Source organism: Oryzias melastigma, unplaced genomic scaffold (assembly GCF_002922805.2).
Source record: "Oryzias melastigma strain HK-1 unplaced genomic scaffold, ASM292280v2 sc00408, whole genome shotgun sequence".
Lineage (NCBI taxonomy): Eukaryota > Metazoa > Chordata > Actinopteri > Beloniformes > Adrianichthyidae > Oryzias > Oryzias melastigma.
Genome location: NW_023417005.1, coordinates 41686 through 42974, shown reverse-complemented (window position 1 = coordinate 42974; position 1289 = coordinate 41686). Strand labels below are relative to the sequence as shown.

General features: G+C 40.8%; 1 protein-coding gene across 1 annotated transcript in view; it reads right to left on the bottom strand.

Moving 5' to 3' along the window:
• Positions 1-139: 139 nt before the first annotated feature.
• LOC112140900 (leukocyte immunoglobulin-like receptor subfamily A member 2) overlaps positions 140-1289 on the bottom strand; it is a gene marked incomplete at its 5' end in the record, with an annotated part of 3009 nt that continues 1859 nt past the window's right edge. The window contains 1 exon segment of the mRNA XM_024263923.2: positions 140-405. Within this exon segment, the coding sequence (XP_024119691.2) occupies positions 140-405 (266 nt within the window).

The window sequence follows — 1289 nt, the reverse complement described above, 5'->3', positions numbered from 1 at the left end:
CTCTCCTCTGAACATCTGAGACCAGCTGGGTTTTTGGGTCACACTCACTTTGTTGGAAACTGTTTACATCACATTTAAAAACAATAAACACATTTTTTGGTCAAAATTAAATATTTTGAAAATCTTTGAATAAGTTAAATCACTCACATGTTATGTTGATGGCGACTTCATCACTTTTATCAGAGTAGACCGCTGGTTCTCCTCTAGATCCTCTGCATCTGTAGATTCCTCCTTGTGAGACTCTGATGTTTCCATTTTCTCCATCATATATTCTGTATTCAGAGGTGTGTGAGGTTCTTCTGAACCACTCATATTTCCAACCAGCAGATTTCTCCACAGAGCAGATCAGAGTCACTCTGTGTCCTACTGACACAGTTGTTGTTCCTGCTGTCAGTCTGGGTTTGTCTGATGATAAGAATACAAAGATTAACGTTTCAAATTATTTATTTATCTGCATTAATGAGATCTTCTTAGTTATTAAAAAAAAGAAAGAAATAAAGTACCATTTTCAACATACACATATCCTTTCTAATTACAGATTAAGAAGCAGAACAATGACATCTTTGCTGTTGAGTGTAACCAGGAGTGAACTGAACTTCTCAAAAAGATGGCACAGCATAGAAGAACTAGAACATCAGACTCATGACTCAGCATTTTACCTGGAGGACAATACATTCCTTAGAAACAAGCACACGCTGTGGGCTTGTTTTTCAGGAGTTGGGCTTGGCCCCTTAGTTCTAATGAAAGGAACTCTGAATGCTTCTGGATACCAAAATATTATGGACAATTCCACACTCCCAACCTTGTAGGAACACTTTGAAGTGAACCCCTCCTCTTCTAACATGACTGTGAACCAGTGCATAAATCAAGGACCATAAAGACACGGAGGACAGAGTCTGGTGTGGATGAACTGGACTGGCCTGCACAGAGTCCTGACCTGAACCCTAGAGCAACTTTGGGGTGAATTATAGCATAGACTGAGAGCCAGGCCTTCTCCACCAATATTAGTGTGTTACCTGACCAATGCTCTTTTGAAAGAATGGTCCAGTATTCCTATAATACTAGACCATGTCTCAACAGGCTGTCCTCAACCTTGTGGACAGCCTTCCCAGAAAATCTGAATCTGGAATAGCTGCTTAAGGTGGACCAACATCATACTGAACTCTATGGGTTAGAAATGGAGTGGAACCATTGACTGCACAAGAAAGAACTAGACTGAGCAAGCCCCCCTACTTCCGTGTTCCATATAGGAAGTACCACTGGGTTGCAAAAAGGCCAAAGTCCCATTG